Here is a 12,770-nt window from a genome sequence, read left to right on the forward strand (position 1 = left end):
TCCTTGTCACACACGCAACCAGTCCAAGAAGTTTCGTCCAAATCCATCCATAAACTTTTTAGATATCCTGCTATGTATCGTTTTTGGCCCTAACTCCCAATAGTGAAGAATCACTTTAAAATTCTAGTAGCCGGATCCGAATCGGGATCTTCTCCAAGCTCTAATCATTTCGTCCTTGTCACACACGCTACATCTCTGCCAAATTTCGTCCGAATCAGTCCACAACTCTTTGAGATATTTTGTTCACAAACGGACAGACCAACAAACGGACAATCAGACAGACAGGGGTGTAAACATAACCTCCCCTCCATACCTTTAGTAGCACAGGTAGAAATATCACACCAACCTCAGATTAGCCAGGGAAACTGCAATACTGGATAGAAAACAAAATTCGTCATTTCATAGCAATCAGAATACACCATTTGAATGTACAAAGGGATAACAGGAAAAACACGCAAACCGATAACCAATGCCATTCAGGTGTTCAACTTCTTCGAAATACTGTAGCTCAACGCAATAAGACTTTTCAGTCACTAAAATAAATTCACACCTGGCGTGATACATTCGACTTTCTGTAGCAGATATCTCCGATGCCGCCGCAAGTCCCACCACTGTATTCACCTAACTCGACACATATACAGTGTTGTCTCTCCATGGCCTTGTACATTGGGTAACCGTGTGCTCTGTAATCTTTCTTTGGGAAATTCAACTACTATATAATCTTTACTATAATGGAGCACATGTGGATGTCACTGAAACTCAAAAATTGGCATTCAACAGTTCTTGAGCCTATGTAGACGTTCCAAACCCAGTTCTACCACTGGTTCCAACCCCAATACTGGCCTTAAGTGGCCAGCCAAGGCCAGCAGACGAGCACATACTCCTGTCCAAGCACTGATAAACTGAAAAGGGTACTGCTACCCGAGGTCCGATAAATTGAGAAGGCTACACCTACCCGACCTCCGATAAACTGAGAAGGATACACCTGCCCGACCTCCGATAAACTGAGAAGGATACACCTGCCCGACCTCCGATAAACTGAGAAGGGTACTCCCGCCTGAGCTCAGATAAACTGAAAAGGGTACTCCAGCCAGAGCTCCGATAAACTGAGAAGGGTACTGCTACCCGAGCTCCGATAAACTGAGAAGGATACACCTGCCCGACCTCCGATAAACTGAGAAGGATACACCTGCCCGACCTCCGATAAACTGAGAAGGATACACCTGCCCGACCTCCGATAAACTGAGAAGGATACACCTGCCCGACCTCCGATAAACTGAGAAGGATACACCTGCCCGACCTCCGATAAACTGAGAAGGATACACCTGCCCGACCTCCGATAAACTGAGAAGGGTACTCCCGCCTGAGCTCAGATAAACTGAAAAGGGTACTCCAGCCAGAGCTCCGATAAACTGAGAAGGATACTCCCACCCGAGCTCTGATAAACTAAGAATGGTACTCTGGCCTGAGCTCCGATAAACTGAGAAGGGTACTCCCACCCGAGCTCTGATAAACTAAGAATGGTACTCTGGCCTGAGCTCCGATAAACTAAGAAGGGTACTCTGGCCTGAGCTCCGATAAACTAAGAATGGTACTCCCGCCCAAGCACTGATAAACTGAGAAGGGTACTCCCCCCTGAGCTCTGACTAACTGAGAAGGGTACTCCTGCCCAAGCTCCGATAAACTGAGAAGTGTACTCCGGCCTGAGCTCCAATAAACTGAGAAGGGTACTGCCCCCTGAGCTCTGAATAACTGAGAAGGGTACTCCTGCCCAAGCTCTGATAAACTGAGAAGGGTACTCCGGCCTGAGCTCCAATAAACTGAGAAGGGTACTGCCCCCTGAGCTCTGAATAACTGAGAAGGGTACTCCTGCCCAAGCTCCGATAAACTGAGAAGGGTACTCCGGCCTGAGCTCCAATAAACTGAGATGGGCACTCCCACCCGAGCTTTGACAAACTAAGAAGGGTACTCCAGCCCGAGCTCCGATAAACTGAGAAGAGTACTCCCGCTCCGGCGGGGGATTAATTTTGGGGATTCATTCCTTGCACAAATTCCTTGCTTGTTTGGTTTTTGAGAGGAGGCGAAATGAGTTGTTGTTTTTAAAGCACAAATATAAAGTCATGGTGGAAGATAGTAGAGAAAGTAAGTGCTTTTATTTTGCTGAACAATAAACGAATGCATTCACCATGTACAGCACTAAAGGCATTAGTAGATATCAGTGTCTACTTTTGCATGAACTACAGGGATATTGGTGGACAATGGACATCTTAAAACTGTACATTAAATTTGAAGCTGTTATCACATCAAGAGTTAAACTTGGTCGGTCGATCGAAGTATTTTGGTCGGCCAACTTTGTTATTCTGTCTATCTGTTTGTCTGTTTGTCTGTCTATCTGTCTGTTTGTCACTCGCCTACAAGTCACAATTCTAAACCGATCGTCATGAAACTTCACCGAGTTGCAGAGGTGAGTCACAACTGAGAAGCTTATTGAATTTGACGTCAAAGATCATCTTGAGGTCACATTTCTAAAATCGTCATTTTTCATCCAATTGACTTGAAAGTTAAACAGCACTTGCATATTGAGTCACTGAATTGGGGAAACTATTTTTGAGGTCAAAATATCAAATGTCAATTCATGGTCAAACCTCTAAAATTATAAATTTTCATCTGACAAATCATCATTTTTCATCCTATTAACTTGAAAATTAAACAGCAATTGCATAGTGCATCACTGAATTGGGAAACCAACTATTTTGAGGTCAAATGGGCAAAGGTGAACTCAAGGTCATACTTTTAAAATCATCAATTTGCATCTGAAAAATCATCTATTTTCATCCTATTAGCTTCAATACTAAACAGCAATTACAAAGTGCATCACTGGATTAGGAAAGCAACTATTGGTGAGGTCAAATGGTCAAACCTCTAAAATTATCACAACTCAAGGTGATATAGGGTTAGGGTCAAGATCAAAGGTAAACGGTCAACGGTCAAAAGATCAACGTTTGATCAAAGTCAACAAAGTTTTGTTTTGAGTTTGTTTTTGTTTGTTTTTGTTTTGAATCAAATTTTTGATCAAAGTCAAAGTCAATCAAAAGATCAAAGTCAACGGTCAAAAGATCAAAGGCCAACTCAAGGTCAAACTTCTAAAATCATCACTTTTCATCTGAAAAATCATCAATTTTCTTCAGATTGACCTTGAGCATTGATGAAGATAGTTAATTTTAATATTAATCTGGATACTGTAATTTGTAAAGTGATTCTTCACCACTGGGGGATCGGGCCAAAAACGATAAATTGCAGGATATCTCAAAAAGTTGTGGATGGGTTTGGACGAAACTTGGTGAACAGTTTGGGTGTGTGACACGGATACAAAAGGTAAACTGTTAAGCCTGGTGGAGGTATGCACTCAACCAAGTGCCACTCTACTTCCCACTGTGGCTATCCCAAAGCTGGAAATAAACAGTTACAAGCACTTTCAACTTGAGCAGGCCACACATCACATGTTTGAGACAATAAATTGCTATTTCTGAACTTCTAAACAAGGCATTGTGCAATTGCACCTTATGTATCATTAATAAAGACTAACAGGTTGCCCGTGCCCACACGGGATTCTAAACGGGGTAGAAATGTGGGCGGCAAAAATGCAAATGGTGTCTTCTGTCATCGGGCCGACAAGCTGGGAGCAACAATTCTCATTTAGTGCCGCATTAGATGCAATTTAAATTCTTTTGAAACTGTTTTATTACATTAGTTTTTTGATGCCTAGGGTCCGTAATAAAAAAAATTGCATTCGTGTCAACGCCAGTGACTAATTGTAAATTTATAGCAGGATTTAGTGTTTAAGGCCAAAAATACCCTTTTTCATTTCGGGTTTAAGGCACTGCTTTTGTCATTTTAAAACATATTCTCCCTTCCCCTGTTTCGGAACTTTGATCCAAAGATGTTTGTAAATGTCACATAATGTATATTCTAGCATTCCCACTGTTCTGTACCCCAGCCTTTCACATGGCCACAATTTGCTGAACTGCACCCATTCATCCCTCTGGATCAAGCCATAGGCTATCAGGAGCTGTTTCGCCAGCTTGAGCGAGATCTCTGTGAGATTACTGGCTATGATGGCATCTCTTTTCAACCAAACAGGTATGTATATCTTTTTCTCCCTTTGGCCACATTGTTTTTTCTCATTTTGGCCCATCATAGCCAAACGGGTCAGTTTTTATTTTGTGATGATGATACCAAGCTGCTCTACCTTATAAGTCATGTGTATGACGTCGGAGACCTGATAGCGATAGTTCCACCGATCAGTGTAATTCAGTCATTATGGTGTTTCTCCTACCATTGAGGTTGAGACAACCTAACCTGGCTTTTATAAAAAGTGAACAATTTGATCGCTCTTTAGTACATTCTCTTTTTTGGCTCTGGTATGGTGAAAGTGAATATTGACATTAACTTGGAAACATGTCGATTTTGCTCCTTGTTTCCCAGTGGTGCTCAGGGAGAATACACTGGATTGTCAGTTATAAAAGCCTACCTGACAGCCAAAGGACAAGGTCACAGAAATGTAAGTGTGGAGTCAGAGCGACCCCTGCCTGTGATTCTTGTCCTTTTATCCCATGTTCCTTGATCTTTTTTATTCACTAACCTTGCATTATTTTAACATCATAACTCAATAACTGCCATTGTTTCTACTTCTTGTGTTCTACCTTTATATCATAGATTTCCTGAGAAATTCTAGTAAGTTTGGTTTTGTGAGTGTATTCTTTTTCTTTATTTTTCTATCCTCATTTTTGGCCCGTCCTGTGCATAGCAGGAGACAGGGTTTTTCAATCCCTTCTGTGTGTGTGTGTATGTGTGTCTGTGTGTGTCTGTGTGTCTGTGTGTGTATGTGTGTGTGTGTGTGTGTGTGCGTGTGTGTGTGTCTGGGTGTCTGGGTGTGTGTCTGTGCGTGTGTGTGTGTGTGTGTGTGTGTGTGTGTATATATATGTGTCTGTGTGTGTCTGTGTGTGTGTGTGTGTGTGTGTGTGTGTGTGTGTGTGCGTGCACGTTTTTTTTTTACCATTTGAGCTATTGTCATCAAAATTTTAGCAAAGCTTTATTATGATAATACAGAGAAGGCAAATTAATAATTTTATCTAAAGGTCTAAAGGTCAACGGTCAGCATCACGTAAAATCATCTATTTTCATCCAATTGACCTGACATTTCAATTTACACTTTGAGTTTTGTCATCAAATTTTCAACAAAGCTTTATTATGAGAATATGGAGAAGGCAAATTAGTAATGAAAAGGTCAAATGTCACTTTTACATAAAATCGTCAATTTTCATACGATTGACCTGAAATTTTAAGAATTTGCATATTGGGTCACTGAATTTGGTTCACTAATAAAAATAGAGGAGTTGATTGTTTCTTAGATCTAAAGCTCAAAGGTCAAGGCTGCATAAAATCATCAATTTTCATTTAGTATTTTTTAAACCGTTTTTGGTATTTGAGCATATAGAAGAGAGCTGGGAGCAAAATTTTAGCAAAGCTTTATTATGATAATACAGAGAAGGCAAATTAATAATTTTATCTAAAGGTCTAAAGGTCAACGGTCAGCATCACGTAAAATTGGTTCCGTCCTGTGCATAGCAGGAGACAGGGTTTTTCAATCCCTTCTGTGTGTGTGTGTATGTGTGTCTGTGTGCGTATGTGTGTGTGTGTGTCTGTGTGTCTGTGTGTGTGTGTGTGTGTGTGTGTGTGTGTGTGTGTGTGTGCGTGTGTGTGTGTCTGGGTGTGTGTGTCTGTGCGTCAATCATCAATCAATTGATTGATGAAAATTGATGATTGAAAATTGATGATGAATTGATGAAAGTCAATTGATGAAAATCATCAATTTTCATATAGTATTTTTTAAACCGTTTTTGGTATTTGAGCATATAGAAGAAGAAGACGTCTGAATACAAACAGATGTGGACGGGCTTTGCATTTCCAGATGCTTTCTAGTTTTCTTTGCTTTCTTGCTCTGTTGGATACCTTCAACAGAGGGTGTTGTCTTTCATGCCAATTGTAGAAGGGTCATACATTACCTACACAGCATATGGCTGATGGTTGCATATTTGCTGTGAGTTGTGGCTGTGCCCCTGGTGCAATGCCACCTGCAAGTTATAGTAGGATTTTTTTCAATTTGGCCAGGGTGCTGGCGATAGCTTGCCTACTCGTCGTGAATGGAACACAGGGACTAATTTCACCAACTAATGCTGGCAGACGAGACACACAGTTTATCGTCCATCATCATACATTGATGAACTACTCTGCCTGCGAGACACCAAGATGAAAGTTTATTGCTTGGTCAGGATTCAAACTCAGACTAGACAGCTCAGAGGTGAATGTGCACACCTATAGAATCTAGGCCATCCTGCGAGCCCCAAGATAGAAGATTAAACTTGCAGCACTCATGCTGTTACGTAGCATAAAACGAATACATGGCATTAGGGTTAGCACAAGCCTTAATTAAATAAAAACATTGGCTTAACAGTTAGGGTAGCTGCCTTGGGATCCTAGGGTCCTGAGTTTAAATCCCGATCTGCCGTCGAATTAACACAAGGTGGGGTTGACTCAGTTTTTCATTCCTTCTGAGGTTGACAAAATGAGTACCAGTGCACTGGTAAGAGGGACACTGCGCAATTAGGCCACTTGCAATCACTTATCACTTGATTCCATGGAATCTCCGTGGTACATGTCCCGCAAGATCGTGAAATGGACGTTGTTTCGACTGTAACTTCACACCCGGTATATGTTGGGAACGCCATTAGCAAAGACTAGCAACGGTACCCGCCCTGCGGGTGGAACTTCAGTTTGGAGGCCCAAATGAAAAGGCAAAATATCAGAAATTGAAGGCTTTTTTTTATTTTAAACGATTCATATAAACATCCGTTAAATGATATCACACGCAAATCATCAAAATCTAAACAGTACATGGCGCCCATTTTGAAAAAAGACAAGTCCGGAGACGATGATGGTTCACGAGCGAGCGGTATTCAATGACAAAGGATGGACAAAACCGAAACAGGCCTGGACAGGCCAGGCCTGGAAATGTCAAAACGAAGGTTACTGACCTTGAAATGAGATAGAAAATAATGTATAATCAGTTATGAGGTTAGTTAGCGGCACAATACCGAAAATTCGGTTCGATTCCGACAACTTTGAAACTTTGACCTTTGTGACCTTCAAAGGTCAAAGTTCGAAGATTCTGAAATTTGTTGGAAAACTTGAATTTCATGATGTATGTGATAATATAAGATCATGTACGATATTTCACCCTATCAGGAAGCGAACAATGTAATAAAACCATCAAAAATCGACTTTTCTAAATTTCGTGACCTTGTGAACTTGACCTTGGGGCAAAAATGAAAAATCAAGCTCGGGCTAGACACATGACATTGGCCAAACAAATACCGAAACCCCTGTCAGATTCCACCAACTCCCTCGGAGAAGATGTAGCTTGAACTCGATTACCCCCTAAAAAGACATCTTTTTCGGGCGTGGCTCCGCCCACAATGGGCGCAATACGCCCACTCTAGGCAGGACACAACTAGATCATGATATCAACCTCCCACCCAAGTTTCATCAAGATCGGATGATATCATCGGGTAGTTATGCTGCGGACAGACAGACAGACACACAGACAGACACACACCCATGACGAATATAGTGGTCACTCTGTTTGATAACTCGTGAACAAATTGAATTCTGCAAAACAGAAGCGGCCGCTGCACGTCTTTCTCAGTCGCACGTTTATGTGTGAAGAGTGCGCGCCTAATCTGTAACACGGAAGCGGCCGCTACACCTGTTTCTCATTCGCTTTGCACACGCTGCCATGTTGTTTTGGGGCCGCACGTTTCTATAGGAAGAGTTCGTCAGGAGTCGATCTACTCTCTCCTGGTACATATAATTTCAACAAAAGCCACATGACTGTTCATATCGGTAAATACAATTCCATCGTGTTTGGAAACACTGGAAAATTGGGAGGAAAAAACTAGAAAAACAATATAGCCTCTTTTACTCCTCGGGGTCCCAGGAGTACCCACCCAAAATATCGTTGTGATCGGTTCAGCCGTTTTTGCGGTACCTTCGAACAGACAGACGGACATTTAGTGAATTATAATAAGATTATAGTAAGATGGTGTGGCCTGACTGCCAAATTTTCTTTGGAGATGTTTTGATTTATTCAAGGAACATCTTTAAGGAGCACAACATTACTAGGCGATATTAGGTTTACATGATATTTAGCTATCCTTTGCATAATATTGTTGAAGGCAATTTCACATTACGCGGAATTTCCTCGGGGAACTGCTACTATGTAATAATAAAGTTAATTATCATCCTTGAAAAATGGCATTCCACCAAAATGTAGGCAACTGTGTCCCTGGCTGTAGTTGATTATTCTTTCATCCAATTTTGTATTTAATCCTTTGCTGCAAAGTGTATTCATAATTAAGGTACTCTTTTCTTCTGAGGTTTAGCCACCTTTATTTGCCTCTCAAGTTCTGCTTTTCCCCTACTCACTGCTCCAATCATCATTACTCAAACTAATTGCTTATTGCTCTGTTCATTGTGTTGATTAGTTTGCGCCACGGCATCTGTTTCGGCATCCCTTCATTGCTGCTGCCACATGAGAGAACAAATGGACATTGATTAAATGAATTGTAAGCTCATGCTCACACTCTGCAATCTGCCACAGACGTTCGTTTTTACAACCTGTTGTGATGGGCCGTACAATGTTTTCACAAGGGCATTTTATACCTGTCAACAAACCTTCAATATTCATGTTCAGCAACAATTTCATACATCCATTGATGATGCTGAAAACATTTCCTGCCAGTGGTTGGCATTCATCACTAACCGGTGTTGCTTTTGTTCACATTGCGGGGTTATGCAATGTTGTTTCATCCCCAGTGTCGTTTTTTTTCGTGCAATGGCTGGGGTTTATAGGGGTTACATTGATATGTCAATTACATCGTCAATTACATCAATTAATTACATAATTTAACAATTACATCAATTAATACAAAATTGTCAATTACTTCGATATGTAATTGACAATTTTTACACAACACTTGAGGCTCAATGTGTGTTTTAAATATAGAAACATGTTGTACAATTCTGGGACACACAGATGATTCGTCCATGGGAATCCCACGTGATTATTCCTGGTGAATTCCATGTTGGAATGCCATTCGACGACGAAATAAACACACACAACGTGTGACTCACAGGGAAATTTCAAATGCCCTAACATTTATACGGTGTAGCCGGCAGGGCAATTCCGTCTGGAACAGCATTTGTCTGGCCGTCCAGCATATGTATGTATGCATGCCCCGCACAAATGTCCACAATATAGCAAGATATCTCAATCCTCTATGTTGACCTTTTGGCCTCTGTTGATCTCAAAAATACTTGGTGGTTGAATTCAGTGTCCAGATATGCAAATCCTCTTAAAATTTCAAGTCAATTGGATACAAATTCAAGATTTTAGAAATCTGGCCTATGTTGACTTTTTGGCCTGTGTTGACCTCAAAAATAGTTTGGGGGTTGAACTCATTGCCCAGATATGCAAATTCTCTTAAACTTTCAAGTCAATCAGATATAAATTGAAGATTTTAGAAATCTGGCCTATGTTGACTTTTTGGCCTGTGTTGACCTCAAAAATAGTTGGGGGTTGAATTCATTGACCAGGTATGCAAATCCTCTTAAACTTTCAAGTCAATCGGATATAAATTGAAGATTTTAGAAATCTGGCCTATGTTGACTTTATGGTCAGTGTTGACCTCAAAAATAGTTTCGGGTTGAATTCCGTGACCAGATATGCAAATTCTCTTAAAATATCGTCAATCAGATGGAAATTGAGGAATTTAGAAATTCGGCCTATGTTGACCTTTACAGGCCTATGTTGACCTCAAAAACAGTTGGGGGAAGAATTCAGTGACCATATATGCAAATCCTCTTCAAATTTCAAGTTAATCGGATGAAAATTGAGGATTTTAGAAATTTGGCCTATGTTGACCTTTTGGCTGATGTTGACCTCAAAAATACTTGGTGGTTGGATTCAGTGATCAGATATGCACATCCTCTTCAAATTTCAAGTCAATCGGATTAAAATTGAGGATTTTTGAAATTTGACAAAGTTGGTGACCTTTGGCCTATGTTGACCGATTGACCTTTTGAGCCCCAAAACTATAGGCTTCTTGATTATGACCAACTCTACCATTTGGTGAAGTTTCGTGAAGATCAGTTGAAAATTTTGACTTGTAGGCGACTGACATACCAACAGACAAACATACAGACAGACAAACATACAGACAGACAGACAGAATGAAAAATCACTCATAGAGCGACACTTGGCAAAACAGAACAAAGTTGAATGGCACTCAGTAGAGCATCCTTTTAACCTCAAAAATAGTTGGTGGTTGAATTCAGTTAGTTGATATGTAAATCCTATTCAAATTTCAAGTCAATCGGATGAAAATTGAGGCTTTTAGAAATTTGAAAAAAGTGCTTGACCTTGGGCCTATGTTGACATTTTGGCCTATGCTGATCTCAAAAATAGTTGTTCGTTGAATTCAGTAAACTGATGTGCATATCCCATTCAAATTTCAAGTCAATCGGATGAAAATTGAGAATTTTAGAAATTTGAAAAAAGTGGTTGACCTTTGGCCTTTGTTGACCTTTTGACCCCAAAAATATATAGGATTTTGTCGGACCACGAACTCTACCATTTGGTAAAGTTTCGTGAAGATCGGTTTCAAAATTGTGACCTGCAGGCAAGTATAAGTGAGCGGACAGACGAACAAACACACACAAACAAACACACACACAAACCGGAGTGATCAACATACTTGCAAAAAATTTTTTTTTTTTTTTGCCAAGTAATAACGCACAAGACCAACTATATACTTGAAAACTCTTCGATTTTCACAAGTAACAAACAGACAGACAGGGGTAAAAACATAACCTCCTTTGTAACCTTTGGTGGCGGTGGTAATGAATAATCATTTTCCAGAATATACGTATAGAAATGCCACTTTGCATGGTTCAGGAAATCTAGTGTATGTATAAAACCAAACAAAACAATGAAATTCATGTAACGCTTTCCAAACGCACATGTTTTTCAGGTGACATTTGAAAATGTCGGAGTTCAGGTGTGCATAATTAGAATGAAGAAACAATATTCATAACCGTTATACATTAATGACTGTTTTTTTAAATTAATGTTTAAATATTTTTTCACTTTGTTAATTGGGCTTCGTTTACTTCACTGTAAACGTTGCTTGTCCTTTGCACAACCACTTGAATGATTTTCAGTTGACATTTCTTCATCAACTAACGAATCGGTTATGCAGGCCCTTCAGGCATGCTCTGTTTGTTAACGAATTATATTTACAGCCAAGTTGGGTTTTAATATCAGGAACCTACTCCATTAGTACTTTCTTCCTCTTTGCGCCTTGAATGGAGCGTGCGCAATTTTAACTGCAACAAGTTTCCCCTTTTAAGCTCACCTGAAACGAAGTTCAGGTGAGCTTATGCGATGGTGCGTTGTCCGTCCGTCCGTCCGTCCGTAAACACTTGCAACTTCTTCTTCGAAACCGCTGATGGGATTGCGACCAAATTTGGCACAAATGATATTTGTTTTGTTATGTTGTGACTAAAGTTTGTTCACGACATTAAAAAAAACTCGGGTCTAAGGTGGTCTACCGGGGGTCAAAATGGATCCAGGTTTGATCCCCCAAAATAGGAATTTGCTTTTTCCTCTGAAACTACACACACTATATCGATGAAACTTTACCACAACCTTCATCATCCGTGATGTACCGAAGTTTGTTTACGGCGTTAAAAAAATCTTCCCCTTTAGGGATCTACGGGGGGGTTGCCCCCCAAAATAGGTATTTGCTTTCTACTCAGAAACTATACATGCAATTCTGATGAAACTTGACCACATACTTAATCACCTGTGTTGTACCAAAGTTTGTTCCTGGCATTTTTAAAATCGGGGTCTATGGTGGTCTATGGGGGTTTCCCCCCAAAATAGGTATTTGCTTTTTTCCTCAGAACCTGCACTCACAATTTTAATGAAACTTCACCACAACCTTTATCATCTATGACGTACCAATGTTTGTTCAAGGCAATGGGGAAATTGGCCTTTGAGAGGAGGTACACGGGGTGGGAAAGGGGGGGGGGGAGGGGTTGCCCCCCAAAATAGGTGTTTTTTTTGGTTTGTTTGTTTAAAATATTATGATTATGTTGGTATGATTCTACATACTGCTCTGTCTTCTAGCAAGCATTGAAATTGGTTTAAAATACCTTTAGTCAGTGCAGTATACTGTTTATTCTACCACATGAGTGCCAGGGGTATTGCCCCTATGTTTTTTTTATGAAGTCCATGTCTTACTTCATGAAGTCCATGTTAAACATTGGTAATAGGAGCCATTGTTGTGATCAGAACTTGGACTGGTTCTCGGAGAGATGTTAAATAAATATGGTCACTGAGGCGCAATTCCTGAAGCATGATCAATATTGTTCCAAAGCTATGGATAAATACTCGTATGTACCGTAACTTACAACTTTAAGAGAGAGATGCACTTGTGGTGATGTCCCAAGCTTAGGCTGATTGTTTTGAGACCAGCCAACTACATTATTGAGTTCCCAGTATCAAGCACAGATATGTTGTGCTCTACCAAATGTTTTGAAGAAGGTAGGTGACAGATGAATGGCAGGAGAGGTGGTTTTGGGAGTTC

General features: G+C 40.4%; 1 protein-coding gene across 3 annotated transcripts in view; it reads left to right on the top strand.

Annotated features, from left to right (window-relative positions):
* GLDC (glycine decarboxylase) overlaps positions 1–12,770 on the top strand; it is a 196,982-nt gene that overhangs the window by 128,262 nt on the left and 55,950 nt on the right. For all 3 annotated transcript variants that reach the window (XM_078779626.1, XM_068121721.2, XM_078779630.1), the window contains 2 exons: positions 3,998–4,140; positions 4,486–4,561. In XM_078779626.1, coding sequence (XP_078635752.1) covers positions 3,998–4,140; positions 4,486–4,561 — 219 coding nt within the window. The remainder of the gene's footprint in view (positions 1–3,997; positions 4,141–4,485; positions 4,562–12,770) is intronic.

The sequence above is a fragment of the Myxine glutinosa genome, chromosome 1, assembly GCF_964187855.1.
Source record: "Myxine glutinosa chromosome 1, kmMyxGlut1.1, whole genome shotgun sequence".
NCBI lineage: Eukaryota > Metazoa > Chordata > Myxini > Myxiniformes > Myxinidae > Myxine > Myxine glutinosa.